This window comes from Oryctolagus cuniculus, chromosome X, assembly GCF_964237555.1.
Source record: "Oryctolagus cuniculus chromosome X, mOryCun1.1, whole genome shotgun sequence".
Taxonomy (NCBI): Eukaryota; Metazoa; Chordata; class Mammalia; order Lagomorpha; family Leporidae; genus Oryctolagus; species Oryctolagus cuniculus.
The window spans coordinates 131,020,364-131,037,622 of NC_091453.1; the positions used below are offsets into that span (position 1 = coordinate 131,020,364).

Sequence of the window (17,259 nt, forward strand, 5' to 3'; positions counted from 1 at the left end):
TTTACCCAGTACAAATGAAACTGTGTGCCATCAAATTTTGTGTAAAAACTATAACAGCATTATTTATAATAGTAAAGCAAAGTGGAAATAATCCAAATTCCTATCATCTTGTGAATGTACATATTACCCAGCAACAACAAAGAACTAATGATATATGTAACAAAATGGATGGATCCTAAAAGTATGTGATAACTGAAAGAAGTCAGACACACAAGTCTACATTCCATATGATTCCATTTATGCAAGAGTACAACAGAAGAAAAATTTTATAGGCAAAAGAACAGACTAATGGCTGTCTGGACTTTCAGGTGGAGAAAGATTTAACTGCAAAGGGACACAGAGAACCTTTTTAATGTGAGGCAAATTTCCTATATCTTTACTGTGGTGGTGACACAACTATATACATTTGTGAAAACTCAAACTATACATTTACAAAGGTAAATTGCATTTTATGCAAATTACATGTCAATAAACCTGGTTGAAAAAATAAAATATGACTAAAAATAAGTCTAATATGGAGGGGTGTAATTAATAAAATTACAAACCTCAATCAAGTGTTGCAAAATAGACTTGAATAAAGGCCAAGATATAACATAATCATTAATAGGAAGCCTCTCTATAAAAAAGATGCCAATTCTCCAAATCATTCTCCAAATTCAATGTAATTCCAAGAAAAATTAACATGATTTTCTTGACATTTAACAATCCTATTTTCAAGATTAATAGAGTGAAAACTATAAATCACTTATGAAAGAAATGGAAGAAAATAAATAGAAATGGAAACATATCCCATGTTCATGTAATGGAAGAATCAATTTTGTTAAAATGTGCATACTCCCTAAAACAATTTACAGATTCAATGCATTCCCTAACAAAATCTCAATGACATTTTTCACATAACTAGAAAAAATTGCTAAAATTTGTATGGAATCACAAAAATCCCAAATAGTATAGCTCTAGGTGTTGCATTTGGGAAGAAATGGAAAGGAATGAAACAGACTAGATACAAAGGAAGTTAAAATTTATGTGTGGAAGTTTCTGTATTTTATTAAAACATCTGACCCAAAAAAGACAAAGCACTCACATTTATATTCTAAGTGTTTTATATATGGGTAGTTGTTCATTGTTTTGGATGCTTCTATGAATTTCTTCCTATATGTTTTTATTTTTTAAGGATTTTTATTTATTTATTTGACAGGTAGAGTTACAGACAGTGAGAGAGAGATACAGAGAGAAAGGTAGGTCTTCTTCCATTGGTTCACCCCCCAAATGGCCACAAGGGCCTGAGCTGCGCCAATCCGAAGCCAGGAGCCAGGTGCCTGCTCCCCGTCTCCCATGCGGGTGCAGGGGCCCAAACACTTGGGCCATTCTCCACTGCCCTCCCAGGCCATAGTAGAGAGCGAGACTGCAAGAGGAGCAGCCAGGACTAGAACCGGTGCCCATATGGGATGCTGGCGCCACAGACAGAGGATCAACCTACTGCACCACGGCATCAGCCCCTCTATATACTTTTAAATCTTCATTATCTAAAAAAAAATTTAGAAAAAAAGGAAACACCTTTATAAACTATAAATTTATAATAAATCTAAGTAAAGTGAAGAAATAGAAGTTAAAAGTATAAATAGTAGTTTCCCTGTATAGCAGCCAATATCAATTAGCAGAAATAATAGTTGAAAGATTTTCTTCACAAAATTAAAAGCATAAAATAAATGTTATTGCGATTATACATTCTATACAAATAAACTGAGGCTTATCAGACCACATAGATATTAAGTAGAAGAGCTGTGATATATTAAAAGTTATTTTAAAGATACAATAATATTTAAATTTTGTAACTAGGACAAGAAGAGACAGACTAAAAGAAATAGAAAACAGATAAATACCCCAAAGAACCTACTGTATATAACAATTTATATGTATTATACTACAGTGAGAAAGAATTAATTATTTAATATTTGGTGCTGTGAAACAATTAGAGGGGAAAACAATTTAGAAAATTACCTCATACCACACAGCAAAATAAATTCCAGAGGGATTCAACATAAGCAATAAAAACTAAAACAAAATTCATTTAAGCACTTATCCAATTTTGAATGGGGAAGTACATTCATGAATTCATAAAAATAAATTACAAATGAAATGATAGATATAATTATATAAAATGAAGTTTGTTGTCCACACAAGTAAATTTAAAATGCAAATTGAGAAAATGTTTTCCATACATTTAAAAGAAAAAGGGTCTAACATCTACTAAATTGTATACATGTTCCATACAAAGGAGTAAGAACAGTAGTTTCTTTCTACTTGTTGAATTCTTTACTTAGTGAAGGTTTAGGATTATGAATATAAAAGTAAATTGAAAGTATGCTATTTTAAAAATTAAAATATCCAGAATCTACAGAGAGATCAAGAAACTCCACAACATCAAAACAAACAACCCACTTAAGAGATGGGCCAAGGACCTCAATAGACATTTTTTTTTAAACTTTTATTTAATGAATATAAATTTCCAAAGTACGACTTATGGATTACAATGGCTTCCCCCCCATACCGTCCCTCCCACCCACAACCCTCCCCTTTCCCACTCCCTCTCCCCTTCCATTCACATCAAGATTCATTTTTGATTATCTTAATATACAGAAGATCAGCTTAGTATACATTAAGTATGGATTTCAACAGTTTGCTCCCACACAGAAACATAAAGTGAAAAATAATAGATGATTTTTTTAAATGATGATGAAATCAGAGCAGACCTATTGTCATTTTTCAAAAGAAGAAATCCAAATGGCCAACAGACACATGAAAAAATGTTCAAGATCACTAGCCATCGGGGAAATGCAAATCAAAACCACAATGAGGTTTCACCTCACCCCAGTTAGAATGGCTCACATTCAGAAATCTACCAACAACAGATGCTGGCAAGGATGTGGGGAAAAAGGGACACTAACCCACTGTTGGAAGGAATGCAAACTGGTCAAGCCACTATGGAAGTCAGTCTGGAGATTCCTCAGAAACCTGAATATAGCCCTACCCTACAACCCAGCCATCCTACTCCTTGGAATTTACCCAAAGGAAATTAAATTGGCAAACAAAAAAGCTATCTGCACCTTAATGTTTATTGCAGCTCAATTCAAAATAAAAATAAGAAAGGAAGGAGGAGGGAGGGTAGGAGTGAGGGAGGGAGGGTAGGGTGGGAAGTATCATTATGCTCCTAAAACTCTATATGTGAAATACATGAAATTTGTTCCCTTTATAAAAATATAAAAAAGAAATGTGATTTCTCAAAGGAAAAATTCACAAAGGTAATAGATACTGATAGAAAAATCAACAAAAACCATTAAAGATATATGAGTGTTCATGTTATCTGTAGATATATATATATATAAAGATACCATTCTAGGAATCCGAGAGGGAGGAAGAGGAAGTGTAGGAATGTGGGTGGGACGGGGGGGGGGGAATCTCACTATGTACCTAAATCTGTATATATGAAATATATAAAGCTTGTATAAATTAAATAAAAATTTTTTAAAAAAGATATCATTCTACCCCCATCAGATTGGTAAAGATTCCAAAAAGAACACAAATAAACAGCAATTGGTGTAGGTGTATAAGTAGAAGTTGGCAATTTACACAATGGGATGACATTTCATCTATATCAACAGCTACTAAACAGTTAATATCCTTAGACACAGTAATACCTCTTATAAAATTCCATCTTAATAATTCATTAAACAAATATTTAGTAAGGATTTACTATGTATCAGATATTATTCTATGCACCAGAGTATACAATACTGAACAAAATAGGGAAAATTCACCATGCTGGAAGGGCTTAATTCTAATCCAAGGATCCATAAAATAAATAATTAAAATACCTGTCTGTTAGGTTATTATGCAAACCAAGGAGAGCAAAATAAGAAAGGGGGACAGTGAGTGCTGAGAAAGATGGTTTTGCACTTTCCGATAAGTTCATTATAGAAGATCTCAAAAAGGTCACATTTGATTAAAGACCTAAACTAAGTAAGGTTCAATGAACAAAGATTTATATATAAAGCCATACATTGCAGGACGATTCATAGTAACTCACAACTGAAAATCATTTCAGTGGCCAATGTGGGACAATTGTGGTATAAATTATACAACTGAAAATTATTCAGCCATTAAAAATGTTTTAAGGTGGCTTAACAATATGGGGAAATGTTCATGAGACTCATACCATACCAATGTAGAAACAAAAATATAATACAGTACATGTTAAATAGAATCTCAATTGCGCAAATATGGAAACACCTGGAAGGAAATACAGCAAGTTTTCTCTGAAGTAGGAATTTAGAAGTGATTTGTGTTAACATCTCTTCATTTTCAAATTTTTTTATAATGAGGCTGTTTTATTTTTATAACCAGAATAAAAATAAATCACTGGTAGATATTGCAGTCTTTATGTAGATTGAAAAACATACAAAACTTTTTAATGGAAGTTATGGCCAGCCATGTCTAGTGTACTGGCTCCAGTTTTGGCCGTCACACATTAAGAGTGATACAGAAAACTGAAGTATTTGCTATTGAAGGTACGCAAAATATTTCATACATACTGAAGAACCAGGATTACAAAGATAGGAGAAAAGATGAAAAGAAAAACAACCCATCTTTAAACATTTGAATGGCTATCACAGGGAAAGGAAATAGAAACTACTCAGCATTGCTGTTCCAAGGAGCAACACCAGTGGGATGGATTCAGAAGACAGATTTCAGGTCAGTATGAACAATAACTTGCTAACAATTACAGCTGTCATTATGAGGTGGTGTTAAGCAACCTTGTCTGGAACCATTCACAGTGAAAACAAATGACCATATGTTTTTTGTGAGAAGAATGCCATTGCATGATAGCTAAGGACTCTGCCATTTTTGAGCTCCTCTTGTACTATTTTGAAAAGTTATTTTATGCTCTGGTCATTTATGCAAGTCCTTCATTAATGCCCTTTCCCTTCAGAGAATCTAATACTTGTTTATTTTAAGAAATCACTTCTAAAGAGAAAAGTACTATTCAAAATATACATCATGAAGATTTTTATTCTTCATTTTGTTTATAGTGAAGAGATACACTATGTAAAAATATTAATACTTTTTTTTAAACTTTTATTTAATGAATATAAATTTCCAAAGTACGACTTATGGATTACAATGGCTTCCCCCCCATACCGTCCCTCCCACCCACAACCCTCCCCTTTCCCACTCCCTCTCCCCTTCCATTCACATCAAGATTCATTTTTGTTTCTCTTTATATACAGAAGATCAGTTTAGCATATATTAAGTAAAGACTTCAACAGTTTGCTCCCACACAGAAACATAAAGTGAAAAATACTGTTTGAGTACTAGTTATAGCATTAAATCACAATGTACAGCACATTAAGGACAGAGATCCTACATGAGGAGTAAGTGCACAGTGACTCCTGTTGTTGACTTAACAAATTGACACTCTTGTTTATGGCATCAGCAATCACCCTAGGCTCTTGTCATGAGCTGCCAAGGCTATGGAAGCCCCCTGAGTTCACTGACTCTGATCATATTTAGACAAGGCCATGGTCGAAGTGGATGTTCTCTCCTCCCTTCAGAGAAAGGTACCTCCTTCTTTGATGACCCGTTCTTTCCATTGGGATCTCAGTCGCGGAGATCTTTCATTTAGGTGTTTTTTTTTTTTCCCCAGAGTGTCTTGGCTTTCCATGCCTGAAATACTCTCATGGGCAGATATTAATACTTTTAAATAATGTTTTAAATATAAAAATGCTTTTCTATTAGCAGCCCATATTCTCTTGACCATATATCTTCTCCCTAGGAAAAAATTGCCTGGACTATCACATTTCAGAATATGAGATAATTACCTCACCTCTACAAAAGAACTTCAAAAAGTTTATTGAAAATTGAATTAACAATCCCATCAAGGTGGCATGTACCAATGCCATCTCACTAGTCCCAGTGATCAATTTCTATTCACAGTTGATCATAATGATAGGACTAAGAACCAAAGGGATCACATAAACAAAACTGGTGTCTGAAAATACTAGCTGATAGAATAAAAAAGGGAGAGAACCATCCATCATGGGAAGTGGGATACACAGCAGACTCACAGAATGGCAGATGTCCTAAATAGCACTCTGGCCTCAGAATCAGCCCTTAAGGCATGCAGATCCGGCTGAAAAGCCCATGAGAGTTTTGCAGGCATGGAAAGCCAAGACACTCTGGCAAAAAAAAAAAAATGACCTAAATGAAAGATCTCTCTTTGTGAGATCCCAGCAGAAAGAACGGGTCATCAAAGAAGGAGGTACCTTTCTCTAAAGGGAGGAGAGAACTTCCACTCTGACTACAACCTTGTCTAAATATGATCAGAGTCGGTGAACTCAAAAAGCTTCCATAGCCTTGGCAACTCATGACAAGAGCCTAGGATGATCACTGACGCCATATACAAGAGTGTCAATTGGTTAAGTCAACAACAGGAGTCACTGTGCACTTACTCCTCATGTAGGATCTCTGTCCTTAATGTGCTGTACATTGTGATTTAATGCTATAACTAGTACTCAAACAGTATTTTTCACTTTATGTTTCTGTGTGGGAGCAAACTGTTGAAATCTTTACTTAATATATGCTAAACTGATCTTCTGTATATAAAGAGAATCGAAAATGAATCTTGATGTGAATGGAAGGGGGGGAGAGGGAAAGGGGAGGGTTGTGGGTGGGAGGGACGTTGGGGGGGGGAAGCCATTGTAATCCATAAGCTGTACTTTGGAAATTTATATTCATTAAATAAAAGTTTAAAACAAGAAAATTGAATTAAAAGCTAAGGAGTTTTAATGAAAAAAAATTGAAGTCATGCATAGCTTTTTCATAATACACATTTCCATGAACTTTTTGAAGATCATTCATATTTCAGCCTCCTGCACCATTTTCAAAAAGATTATTTATTTGAAAGGCAGAGAAACAGAGAAAGAGAGAGAAAGGTTTTTTGTCCAATGGTTCACTCCCAAATGACAGCAACAGCAGGGGCTGGGTCAGGCCAAAGCCAGGAGCCGGGAACTCCACTCAGGTCTCCCAAGTGGGTGGCAGGGGCCCAAGTACTTGAGCCATCACCTGCCATTTTCCCAGGTACATTAGCAGGCAGCTGAATCTGAAGCAAAGCAACCAGGACTTAAACTAGCATTCCTATATGGGATGCAAACATTGCAAGCAGCAGCTTAACCCGCTGCACCACAAAGCCAGCACCCTTTAATTTTTATTTTTTTAAGGTAGATTTATTTATTTATTTATTTATTTATTTATTTATTTAAAGGGCGGAATGTCCAAGAGAGGAGAAGAGCAAGAGCGAGAGATTCCCACACCACTTTATTCTCAGGGACATCAGTGTATTTCATACTAGCAGTGATAAAAGTGTCACCAAATGCCCAGCTTTACTACAGATTTTAGAATGTAGTCAGTTCTTTCCTTAGCTTTCAGGACAGTTACAATTTTAGCCATCTTAGGAAAGGGACAAGAAAAGCTCCTTCCTGTGATCTCTTCCAAACCTCTGAACACTTTCACCAAAGTTAGCAATCTTTAAAATTCTATATGAAATCCCCAGTGTTGCTTAAATAAGTGACTGAACTTGAGCTACCTGGACAGCTCATGAGAATGTAGTATACAGCAGAGCATGGAGAGTCTTTCTATAAATCATCTGAGTCTAGTTCAGTCCTCTTCACTTTATAGCTATGGAAACTGAGGCTCAAGTAAGACAAGTGATTTGTCACAAGTAACTAAGTATCCAAGTCAGGACTAGAATCTAGACATGTTTTCAGAAATCCTATTTAAGATGGATTTTAATATACAATTCTTCATAAAAGTGCTTTTCATTGCCAGATACCTCTCTATATATGGAGTCAGATGATCAGGGGACAGTGCTGGAGGGACCTTTCCCTTTTCTTGTTTTGTCTGCATTATCATCTGTCAAACATCTGCAAAATGGATATGTATCATTCACATTACTGCCAGCAAGCACTATGAACATGAGAGTGGGAACAACTGTTAGAAACTTAATGTCATTTATCAGTACTCAACTCTGCTGCAAATCCAATAGTGGTGACCACATTTTCTTCTACACAGGAAGCAGAACTTAAGATGATATAGTTTTTATAGAAAAATGTCTATCTTCTCATCATGAGCCCCAAAGTTGCAACAACTGCATCTATTTTGTTCACAATTATTTTCTCTATGTCTAATAAATGCTATGTATTCAAGAAATATTTGTCCAACAAATGCAGGAGGCCTCACCTATCTTGACACTTCCTTAATACTATATAGTCTTCTAATTTTCCTTCTGCATCTCTGACCTTCCCTCTTTTGTAGCTTTCCCACAGGTTCATCTTCTACCACCACCACCCCATATTCTAAAGATAAGCATTTATCCAAAGTACCATCCTTGGATCTCTTCTATTTGAAGTATCAGAGATGCAAAGATTCTCACAGCTTTCTCCAGTTGTTTTCTTTCCAGAGATTCAATCCCACATTTTAAGTGTACCCAGTACCTCTTGCTGGACTATAGCAATAATACTACATATGTAACCTCTGGCAAAGCAAGTCACTCACTCATTTTGTTCATCTCTAAAATGAGGCAGTTGCATCTCCTTTGCAATATGAAGTCTTAATTTTCCAGACTAGCATTCACTATTGTTTAACTTCAAGCCCTACCCTTATCCTGCCAAACATTTCTGACATACTATTACATACTTTACTCCAACCCAGCTGGCCTCTGCCTAAAATACACATTCCATCCCCTAACTCTGCATATCCAAAGTTTGTATAATCTTCAAAGCTCAGTTCAAACACCACTTCCAGGAAGCAGTCTTTGATCTCTCTAAATGCCACTTTCAAGAAGGTATCTTTGAACCTTTTGAAGCCCTTTGCCTCACTTTCATCTGTTGTGTATCTCCTCCCCTGCCTCCTGCTACTAGTACTATAGTTGTTTGTATTCCTTTTCTCTCCTATTTGACTGTGTATTCTTGTCAGATAGAGGTTACTCCTAAATCATGCAGTATCTCCTACACTGTCTTTGGTTCATAATACACATTTCATGAATTTATAGTAAATGGATTCAGTTTTGGCCATGGTAGTCACGTTACTTAACACCTTTTAATCCTATCCTATATTTCTAGTAATAATGCCTGACATTCTTACCCTGTCTCAATCCAGCCACATAAACTTTTGTTCAATTTTGTAAATTTGTTGTCTCTCACATATAGCACTTCTCCATGCTCTTCCCTTCTCCTAGAAAACCATTCTACCACCTCCTTCACCCCGTACCCTTCCATCACACCTGTCCACTCATCCTCAATACTATTTTCTCAAGGAAATTTTGCTCAAATCCCAACCTAGGTGAAATTCCTATGTCATATACCTTCATAGCCCCATTCCCATACTTTTCCTTCACAGTATTTGCTGTTGACTGAAATGCCATGGTTATGTGATTATCTGATTAATGTCCTCTTTCCCATCGAACCATAAGCCCTATGCAAACAGAGACCATATCCACTTTGCTCATCCTTGTGTCTTCTGCAAAGTGCCTAACCACACCATTTGAATTGATGAATGTTTGAGTTAAGGGTAATGGTGTAGGATTTAGAGTATACAAAATATTTGCCTGGCTTCCTAAATACCCTACAAATAAAATTAGGTTGTTGGATAGGTCTTACCTACTATTTACCATAAGAAATTTATAAAAATAAATTTAGCACTGCATTCTCAATGTTGAAAGGAAATTAAAATCACCTTTCTTATTGACTGTACAACCTCATAACTAACATCAAATGATCCATCCATTCATTTAACAAACATTTATTAAGCACCTACTCTATGTCATACACTAGGCTAATAGCTGATGATACAACAAACTAAACTAACATGGCCCCTTACCTGCTTGGAATATATAACCTAAGAGGGGATCTCATAGACACTATAAGGAAAAGAAACATTCTAAGAACAAAGAAAAAAAAAAACACTTTATGTAGTAACAGCACCTAAATATTGCAACTTCATGGAAATATTCATTTCTCCATTAATGGAGATATTTAACCTGAGTGTGAAAGATCATGTGGCAGAGGCAATTTAAAAATTACAGCTGCGGGCCAGCATTGTGTGGTAAATGGGTTAAGCCACTGCCTACAGTGCAGGCACCCCATATGGGTGCTGGTTCAAATCCCAGCTGCTTTACTTTCCATCCACCTCTCTATTACAGAACCTGGGAAAGCAGCAGAAGATGGCTCAAGTCCTTGGGCCCCTGTACCCATGTGGGAAATCTAGATGAAGCTCTTGGATCCTGCCTTAGGTCTGGCCCAGCCCTGGTCGTTGTAGCCATTTGGGAGGTGAACCAATGGTTTGGAAGACCTCTACCCTTTCTCTCTCTCTCTCTGTCTCTCTCTCTCTCTCTCTCTATCTCTATCTCTCTCTCTTCCTCTCTCTCTCTCTTCTCTCTCTCTCTCTCTAGCTCTGCCCTTCAAATAAATAAAAATAAATCTTCTTAAAAAAGAAATTACAGCTGGGCCTAACTTCGACCTTTCAAATTAGATGGACAGGTAGCCTAGACCAGCATTTCTCGAAGTGCAGTTGGCAAATCAGTACCTGTCTGCAAACTTTTTTTTTTACCAGGTATTAACTACCTTAGTGCAGCAATTGAGAATACACTTAGAAAATGCTACAGAAATTTGAACAAAATAATTTTCTATCTGTTGAGTCTAGTAATAAAAGCAGAATCCTGTATTTTGTATGTCTTTTCATTTTGTAGCAATTCATAGCTAATGTGTTTTATTAAATTAACAGTGTGTGATGGATTAAGAGAAAAAGAGCTGGTAATTCACTGAGATAGTTTGACATGCACTATAGTAGAGCTTTGCTACTTAAAATGTGGTCAGTAAAACACAAGTTTCCAGATCATAGGGCAGCTTGTTAAAATGCAAAACTTCAGTCCCCACTTTAGAACCCCCCTGAATCAGAATTAGTATTTTAACAAGATCTTTAGGGGATCATTTTACACATTAAAATTTGAGAATCACTGGCTTATATAATTTCTGAAGCCCCTTATAATCCAGTGATTTTATGATTTACTTCAGAGCTAAAAGATCCTTGAAGTTAGAGACCATATCATTATTTCTGTAGATGGAAAAACTGAAGCCCAAGGAGGGGAAGTCATGTGTATAAAGAAACTGGAAAACTCCCGGAGCCAGGTATCAGACCTAAGTTGCCATACCCAAGTCAGTGTTCCACTCTGAAATGCTACCTGCTCATTCTTATTCCATCCAACCCTGCTGTGTATCCTCCCCTCACTGATGCCCTCATTTCTGAGATAATTCTTGAAACAGCATTTTTTTTCTTCTACCTTCCATATCCTGAATGAAATCTGGATAACCACTATTTCAAAGATCTTTTATTATAATCACTGTTAGTCCTTGCCCTTCAAATCTTTCAACATACCTATTGTCTGGCTGCTTTATAGACATTCTGGGGCTTTAGAAGGAATGGAACCAACTGATTCCTGCTCTTTAGGAATACACAAGAGACCTCCTTTGTTTCCATCAGTCCAGTTCACATCAGACAGCATGTTCTCCCAAGGAATCATGGCTGTATTAGACAACTCAATGTGCTAAGTTTGTGGCTGACAAACAAGTGGGATATTACTTTCATAAAAACATGGTCTCCAGGATGAGCTGAATGATGATCTTTCACTCAATGGTCTCATCAGATCTGAAGCTTGAAGTGGGAGGCATGATTGCTGTCATCAACTAACTGATGAATTTTTCTTAAGAAAAGTCAAATTTGCTATAGATAGGCCCAAAGAATGAATAAATACAAGCTACAGGGAGACATATTTGGGCTTATTACTAGGATTACTTTCTGACTATCAGAGTTGTTCAAAGATACAAAGAGTTCTCTGTCACCACAGAGAACCGAAATAGAAATCAGTCCACACATTGGATGTGCAGGATAATTTCATGAACTGGGTGGGGAAGTAAAGTTTAATGACCTTTAGGGACACTTCCAGTTGCAAGGTTTTAGTATTATAAAATTGTGCATACAGAATGACTCTCAGGAAATAAGAGCAAGATCTGTTCCTAAAACAGCATGGTTTGAAGCTGAATGTAGGATGGATAAGGCTACGGCACTGGGAAAGTGAAATCTTTCCAGACATCATTTGTGAAGGAAAACAGTCTGGCCAAGGGAATCTTTGCAGGCAGCCCCTCCAGGAATCCCAAATGAGGCTTGGCCCCACAGATGCCAGCCACCTGTCCCAATTGAATTCATTCGACTTTACATAAAGGTAGACCAGTACTTTCCAAAAAAAAATCTTGCCAGGCAACACCATTCCTATTGGACCTATACTCGCCTAGCAGACAAAAGTGCAGAATTCTCTCTAAAGAAGCAGTAGTGATTAATGGTTAAGAATGCAGGTTCTGGAACCAGGTTGCTATATTAATTCATAATTAAAATACTTAGTTTCTCTGTAATAACCAATTACTCCGTACCTCAGTTTCCTCACCAGTACACCAAGGATAGTAACAGTGTCTGCTTCATTGGGTTGATAAAAGAATTCAGTGAGGTAATATACATTAAATCCTCAGCCCAGGATATAAAACATACAAAACATTCAAAAATACTAGTGGTTAGCATTATTAATGCTATAATTACTATCATGGACATGGCAGTGTCACTAAATCAAAAATTATCAAGCAACCAGATCCTCTCCCCTACCAGTTCAGAGAGGTTATACTACGAGATCTCCATCCAGTCCTTGTATAGCTCCGGACAAGCAGAACCTGCTGACACTCAATAAGCCTTGCCATTAATACAGAGAATCTTAGCTCCTCACCCTGCTATCTGTAAATCAGTAGCCACCCTCCTAGAGTCCTTCTGCCTGTGCCACCCGCAGCCACAGTCAAAGGAACAACAAATTGGGAAACCAGTTCCAGGCAAACCATCAGGTGTTTCCTCCCTCCCAAGGACACAACTGCAACTAACATGATGCCTACTAGTGGGATTGGTTGGTGTATCTGAATCTCTGGGATTGAGGGTGAACAGGCAATGGGGAATCCCCTACCTAAGCAAGTGAAGCCTCCCAAGTTTGTGGACAAAGTCAGGCCTGACCCCCACAGTGAGGCTCTTAAAGGAAGGGGGAAGATCTCCACCTGCTACAAAGGAAACAGTTATTTACAACTTCCCACTCACTTGCATCTGGGGGAGGTAATGGGAGAAGGAAGAGAGGCTGCATAGTATCCACCTTCTTTTTCATTTCTAGCAGTGAAATGCAGCTGCAAAGAAAGAGTTAAAGGAGGGAGGAAGCTCCAGCCATTATCCTGTCCCTGGTGCCTAGGGCTGTCTGGGGGGTCATGACAGTGCTGTCTGCTCTGGCTAGGGGCCACTCTGTGGCTTTCCGCAGCAGCTGCTGGGGGCCCCAAGCAATTTGCAAGGTCAACGCTGACCTGCTTCCAAAGAGGAACAAAACAATTCACTGACAATGAAGCAAATCGCGCATACACCATCACATCACAACCCCCCTTCCCCAAACCCGGTTTTACCCCAGTGTCTCTCGGCCAGATGCCGCCTCTGGGCTTCCACTAGCCCCATTCAGGGACCCAGGATATCATCACAGCTGCAGAGCATACCTCGCCTCCCTGGCCAACCCAAGGAGACTCTCAGTACGGGGGAGAGATGCTATCGCTAAAGGAGATCTGAGCTTGGGGGAGGGGGAACGAGGAACATCTATGTCTTACCGAGCGCCACAGTCACTTCCCCGAAGCGGAAAGGAAAGGAGGATGAATGAACTGAAACAAGTTGGAGGCTGAGCCCCGACAGAGCTCAGCTTCTTCTTTTTCTCTGGGTTTCTCTCCCGGTCCCTCTCGGTCTGTCTCTGGTTTGCTCGCTAGCTTGCGCGCGCTCACGCTCTCCTTCTCCCTCCCTCCCTCCCTCCCTCCCTCTCTCTCTCCCCCTCTCTCTCTCCCTCTCCCTCTCCCTTTCCTTCTCTCTCTCTCTCTCTCTCTGTCCCTCCCCCCTTCCTCCCCTCCCCCTTTGCTTTAGGTTCACAGTGCACTGCCTGGTGCTGAGCACGCGGCTGTGCTGGGGCTCAGAATACAGCGCTGAAAGGCTTTAGATCTGTGGTTGTTTCACAAAAGACTAAAGTAGTATTTTATTCTTTAAGGTTTCCAGCAGAGAAATAGAGGGAAGCTCACAGAGAAGGGGAGGAGCAGAGGAAGCAAGGGGAAGAGAAAGAGAGCGAAAGGGTAAGAGCAGAAAGGAAGATAAAGGAAGTATGGATTACCGTAGCCGATGTGTGATGCTTACTTGCTGTTCCAAGACAGAAGAGTGAGCTTCCTCTCTTTCTCTCTGCCTCCCTCACATCCCTATGGGCGTGCCTTCTAACCCAGGCTCCAAATAAAGGTTTGACAATCATGTCTGTTCAGATTGCATCTATGAGGACAGTAATGAGCCAAAAAAAAAAAAAAAAGTACATCAAAGGGATTGTCGTTCACACTCCACTAAGAAGAAAGGATTCAGCCAAATTGATCCCCTAATGACCTAACTTCCACCCCCATCGCCAGCAAAGTAGAAGTGTGGACCCAATTCAAAACTGTAAGCTCAAGCTTCCTTCTAGGTAACAGAGACACACAGCAGAATCACAAAGCTTTCCTTTCAAAAAATTCTGTAAGGGATATATGTTCATGCAAGTGTGTGAGCCTACACTTGAGTTTACATAAGGAAAGGCAGGACAGAGAAAAGGAGACTGATCGACTCAAAGTTGAAAAGATTTCTATTTCCACTGGGGCAAAAGAAAAATATAACAACCTAGGCAAAGTACAGTAAGGATGCAGCATGAAACAGGTCTAAGCTAAAAGTAAAATAAAGGAACTTGGGTTTGAATCCTGCCTCTGAAAATTTTCCTTCCACAAGTCACTTCTTCAATTTTGTCCTCAGTAACTTCAATGGGTAAGTGAAAAGGGGTGGATACACATAGGTGATCTTAAAAGACCCTTCCATATGTAATAGTTCAGGATCTAAAAACAGAAAAATTCCACATGAAGGAGTACTTTATATTTACAGAGTGAAAAATAGACTCCCAAATCTTGAAAGTTCTCCAAAGATGATATGATGGGAGTAACTCCAAATCAAACTGAATTAACATTTTATTTTAGTGTTTCAGGGGCCATACAAATGAATATATGCATAAATTGCTAACTCCTACCAAACAATGTATAGATAGATATACAGATCAGCATAAACATTGTTCTCATCAAATTACTCATACTATGATTACTAGTCCATTTAATCAGAGAACCAAATGACATCTGACTGAAAATGAGTTATGTTGTATGTTTTTAAATACGCTAGCCTCAATATACGTATAGTGACTAGGACACAATAGATATTTAAAATTTTGCCCAGAATATGCCAATTTTACTCAAACAACCATCCTGTTGGCCTTTTCCCCTCAAATTTCTAATATTCCTGCCCAGTGAGATACATGCACTGTACTCCAACTACAAACTTCTTCAAAAACATCTATAAATTGAGCATGTAGACAGATAGGGAACCATAATCTTAGACTCACTTAGCTGAAAGGACCCATAAAGGCAACCACCTCATTATGCTCACTTAAGATCTGAGTGAGTGAGTGGTAGAGGCAAGAATAACACCTAGAATGCTAACCCTAGGTATAGAATTTTTATCTACCAAAACGACATACAAATGTGCATAAATCAAGTGTACATGTGAACACCTAGCTATGCACATTCTTTCCTGCATAGATACATGATTTTATGCATATATTTGTTTGCATAAATGCCCATTAAAATTAATGCAGTAGTAAACTGGCAAAAGGAAATGTTATGACTTGGCATAAGGTAGCTGTATTAGCTTCCTAGGGATGCTATAGCAATTATCATAAGTTTGGTAGTATTAAACAACAGCAATATATTGTCTTACAGTTCTAGAAGCCCAAAGTCTGAAATAGTGATGGCAGAACCACACTCAGTACAAACGTTATGGAGGAGGACCTGTCCTTGCCTCTTCAAGCTTCTGGTGGCTTCTGATACTCCCTAGCTTATAGAAGTATCACTTCAATCTCTGGCTTCAGTATTCAAATTGCCTTCTCCTTTATTTGACCAAATTCTCTCTCTTTATAAAGACACCAGTCATTGTATTTAGGGCTCACTGTATATTCAGGATTATTTCATCTTGAGATCTTTAACTAAGTACTTCTTCAAAGATTGCCATCTATATAAGATCACATCCTGAGGTTCTTAGCAGACATGGATTTGGGGGAGAAAGACACTATTCAATCCACTACAATTGCTAACCTTTCTGTTTTGTCAAATACAGACACTAAACAAAAAGATTAAAGTATCAACATTTCTTAAAAAATATTGTAACACAAATAAATTGGATAAAGACATTCTCAAAGACTTTTTAAATCATACAATTTTAGGGGTATGGGAAATTAATAACATTTTCATTTCAACCAAGAAACACTTTACTAAGATGACTCATGGTAATCGTAAAGAACTTTGTATCAGATTAACTCTGATGCAGATAACAATAAACATTGGACAAAATATATAATACAGTAATGTGAATATATTTGAAAGTAACCAATAGCAGGCAGAAATTGGACAAGAGTTGATACTTAGCTGAAGGGAACAATACCATGTGCATTTCTCTTTTTCTGGGAATTTTTGCCTAATGGTGACTCCCAGACCAAAGCAGTATATCAAACTCTAGAGAAACTAGAATCAGTGTTGCAGCTGTTAAATGTTAGAAATTGAATTTTGAGGGAGAAAAATAAACAAATGCCTGATTTGCAGCATTTATCAGTTTTCATAGTGTAAATACTCCTAACATGGATGACTCCATAAATATGGATTTGGGAAGAGATGAGCACAGTTGGCTCCCACAAATAACTGCTTACAGTCCAAGTGGCCTGAAGGACCAGAAGACAGAATTCAGGATGACCACTGTTATAGGAAAGTGATGAGTAAAATATAAAAATGAATAAAAGTACAGAGTAGGAACCTCAAATGCTGTGTACAAACTGTCCAACTGTCTGATAGAATCATGAAACATGCATGTGGCAGTACAAAAATAAAGCTGAAAGAATTTAACTGAGTTTTCAGTTCTGTCCACAAGGGAGAGTTAAGAGTTTCACTACAGCCACATCAACTGTCTGTTGAAACAACAACAAATCAATACTCTACAGAG

The 17,259-nt window shown here is 37.8% G+C and overlaps 2 protein-coding genes across 7 annotated transcripts in view; one reads left to right on the top strand and one right to left on the bottom strand.

Moving 5' to 3' along the window:
• The window catches only part of GABRA3 (gamma-aminobutyric acid type A receptor subunit alpha3), a 327,873-nt gene extending 313,420 nt beyond the window's left edge, over positions 1-14,453 (bottom strand). For 2 of the 6 annotated variants that reach the window (XM_051833856.2, XM_051833859.2), the window contains exon 1: positions 13,587-13,733. In XM_051833856.2, coding sequence (XP_051689816.1) covers positions 13,587-13,635 — 49 coding nt within the window. In that variant the 5' untranslated portion in view covers positions 13,636-13,733. Of the gene's footprint in view, positions 1-13,586; positions 13,734-13,781; positions 13,966-14,326 lie in introns of those variants that run through there. The other 4 variants (XR_011385360.1, XM_051833857.2, XM_051833855.2 and 1 more) reach the window with 4 other exon arrangements.
• LOC138847567 (uncharacterized) overlaps positions 1-17,259 on the top strand; it is a 668,340-nt gene that overhangs the window by 463,196 nt on the left and 187,885 nt on the right. The window lies entirely within an intron of this gene.